The sequence below is a fragment of the Pinus tabuliformis genome, chromosome 1_2 (genome assembly GCF_031772625.1).
Source record: "Pinus tabuliformis cultivar Carrire ecotype Pingquan chromosome 1_2, CPIR1, whole genome shotgun sequence".
Lineage (NCBI taxonomy): Eukaryota > Viridiplantae > Streptophyta > Pinopsida > Pinales > Pinaceae > Pinus > Pinus tabuliformis.
This window is the reverse complement of record NC_142298.1, coordinates 1,246,777,518-1,246,780,707: the sequence shown is the minus strand read 5'-3', so window position 1 is coordinate 1,246,780,707 and position 3,190 is coordinate 1,246,777,518. Positions and strand designations below refer to the sequence as shown.

The 3,190-nt window shown below is 41.8% G+C and overlaps 1 protein-coding gene across 1 annotated transcript; it reads right to left on the bottom strand.

Moving 5' to 3' along the window:
- Nucleotides 1-207: 207 nt before the first annotated feature.
- Nucleotides 208-2,981, bottom strand: LOC149210760 (uncharacterized). The gene is made up of 2 exons (XM_089399079.1): nt 2,059-2,981; nt 208-1,729 (listed from the first exon to the last, which is right to left on the bottom strand). The coding sequence occupies exons 1-2, from the start codon at nt 2,979-2,981 to the stop codon at nt 208-210; spliced, it is 2,445 nt and encodes an 814-aa protein (XP_089255205.1).
- Nucleotides 2,982-3,190: the final 209 nt, after the last annotated feature.

Here is a 3,190-nt window from a genome sequence, read left to right as displayed (position 1 = left end):
CCCATCTCCTCGTTCTTCATCCCAATAATCTTTCACTGTAGTGAGGTTACTCGCAACTCCTTCTCTATACATTTCTCGCAGTTCTTGGTTGTTTAGGAGCTTTTCCCTCTGCTGCCATGCTTCGTTCCAAAATTTCGCTACCTGCCCCCCTCTGATTTCCCAGAAGATATGCTTATCTATTAAATCCCTGTTTTGAGTGGTTAAATTCTAGATATCTGAGCCTCGGGGCATCTCTTGCTTCCTAAGGATTTCTTCCGGAGTGCGAGGCATATGGTATTTGGATGACCAAATCTCTTTCCAGAGGTCTGACCCCCCCTGTATCCATCTCCATCTTAGCTTGGCTGCGAGCACCTGATTTAAGATCCATGGGTCCCGTAGGTCTAAGCCCCCTTTCTCCTTCGGTTGGGTGAGGCTGATCCAGGAGCACAGGGCCCATTTCCTCTGCTGCTTCGGGCCTCCCCACAAGAATTTTCTGTAGATCTTGACCAGTTTATTACATATTCCCTTCGGAGCAGCCATCACAGATAAAGAATAGATCGGGATTTCTTGGATGGTGGCTTTCAAAAGCACTACCCGAGCAGCCAGATTTAGAGCACGAAAGGTCCAATTGTCCAGCCTTTTTGATATCTTCTCCAAGATATGCTTCCAGTTCCCTAGTTTTCTTGAGGAAGAATCTAACATTGTTCCTAAGTATTTGGTAGGAAGATCTCCTTTCCTGTATCCTAGTACCTGAGTTAGGTGATTTTTAATCGGCTCCACAGTATTGAAAAAGAAAGTTCTAGATTTCTCTTTGTTAATCTCCATCCCTGCTCCCTCCATAAATATTTCAAGAATTTTCTTTATCCTTTTCACTTCTTTCAACGTAGCTTTGCAGTAGATCATTATGTCATCAACGAATTGTTGGTGTGTAACAGTTGTTTGGTTTCCCCATAATTTGAGGCCTTGAATTTTCCCATCTCCTAATTCTTTTTTAAAGAGTCTGCCTAAACCTTCTGCAGCAATTATAAAGAGGAAGGGAGATAGGGGATCCCCTTGTCGGAGACCTCTAGAAGCATTGAAAGTTGAGGTTGGCGCCCCGTTCAGGAGAATAGAGAAATTTGGAGTAGAGACCATACTCAGGACCCAGTTCACCCATCTATCACTGAAACCAAAAGCTTTGAGTATCGTTTCTAAATATCTCCAACTAAGCCTATCATAGGCTTTTGAAAGGTCTAGTTTGATGAGCATGCCTCTCTCTTTTTTCGTTTTCAAAGTGTGAATTACTTCCTGAGCGACTATTAAACCATCCAAGATCTGTCTCCCCTCAACAAAACCGGTTTGCTCTGGAGAGATGATGCTCGGAAGGATCGATTTCAATCTCTGCGCTACAACTGAGGCGATAATTTTGTATATGACATTGCATAGGGCTATAGGATGGAAGCCTTCGGCCTGCTCCGCCTGGTTTGTTTTAGGAATGAGGGTCAATAGGGTTGCGTTTACTCCGGGCCAGATTTTTTGATTGATTCTGGTCTCCTCTACCACTTCCAACACTTCTTCAGCTAAGAAATGCCACCCGGCTTGAAAAACTCCAATGTGAATCCGTCCGGGGCAGGAGCTTTGTTTTTTTTCATATTTTTGACTATATCCTCCACTTCTGCCTTTGTTATTCTTCTCATTAGGGCCAAGTTTTGGTCTCTTGACACCATATTCGGTATTTCCCTTCTTATCTTGGATATGGCTTCTGATCTGTCTATTTGTGGTTCTCTCAAAATAGTCTTAAAATGATTTAAAAATTCTTTCTCTATATCTTCATGTTGGGTAATTCTGTTCCCTTCTTGATTTCTCAATGAGAAGATTTTGTTCCTCTGTCTATGTTGGACCATTGCCCTATGGAAGAATTTGGTATTCCGCTCTCCCTCCCTTAGCCATTGTACTCTTGATTTCTGTTTCCATAGAATTTCTTCTTGTTTTCTTCGTTCTTCAAGCTGGGATAGTATCATACCTTCTTCTTTTGATCTCTCCCCTTGTATGCCATCTAGGATGTCTAGTTGTTGCGGTTCTTCCATTTTTTGTTCTAACCTGATCTTTTCCTCCATGATGTTGCCAAATTCTTCTTTATTCCATTTCTTCAGCTTGTTCTTTATTTCCTTCAGCTTTAGTTGGAAAGCATGGGTCTTATTCTTTCCTGTTACCATGTTGTCTTTCCACCATCCCTCTAATTTTTCTATCAGACCTTCATGTCTTAGCCAGAAAGCTTCGAATCTGAAAGGCTTATTATTTGGTCTTTGTTTCAGATCGATTTCTAGTTTGATCGGCCAGTGATCGGAACCTGCTACCGGAAGAATGGTTGCTTCAATAAAAACATCCTTCATCATTACTTGTTCTGAGATTAAGAATCTATCAAGGCGGGAGGCTATTTGATTCTCCCCACCTCTTCTGTTGTTCCAAGTGTGCATTCCATTATTGGTTTGTATGTCAATCAACTTTTGTTCTCTTATCATGTCTCCAAATTGCTCTCCTTCCTTATCCAATCTCCTGATTCCTCCTCTTTTTTCTCCTGGTTCTTTGATTAGATTGAAATCCCCTCCTATGATCCATTGCTTGCCTGGGATTAGGCAGCGTAGTGCCTTTAAATTTTGAAGAAAGTTTTCCTTTTCATTTGATATGTGAGGTCCATAGACACCTGTTATAAAGACCTCCTCTTTCGTTCCTATAATATTTGCTTTGCCTGTTAGGATTCGGGGGAAGCTCATCCAATTACTGAACAGAACTTCCTCTGGGTTCCATAGAATGACCAGACCACCTGCGCTCCCGGTGGCATCTTGTCCCATTATTTCATATCTACTCTTATTTCTATTCAGAATTTCCTGCATCTTCTCAGTACTGATTTTTGTCTCCTGTAAGATCATTATACTTGGCTTTTCTTTTTTCATTCTCTCCTTCAGATATCGTTGTTTGCCCCTGCTGTTGAGGCCTCTTATGTTCCAGGTTGTAATTATCATCTTAACACTTTTGTGGGGGATAGGAATACCTCCGAGAGGGGGATTACTCTTCCAGAGCTGACGAGTCCTTCTCACACCTCTTGTATCACTTCACCCAACGTTTTTTGACCTCTTTTTTTTTCGGCCTTGCCAGAGTTGCTCACTCCTATTGTCTGTGTCCCCTGTTTTTCCAGATTTCGATTCTCTTTCTCTTCTGTGACTCCTTTTTT

Excerpts from the sequence above, each read along its gene's own strand:
- LOC149210760 (XM_089399079.1), bottom strand. The coding sequence starts at position 2,981 with ATGATAATTACAACCTGGAACATAAGAGGCCTCAACAGCAGGGGCAAA. Across the intron at positions 1,730-2,058 it reads ATCATGGAGGAAAAGATCAG|ACAGATCAGAAGCCATATCC; the intron begins GTTAGAACAAAA and ends AACCACAAATAG.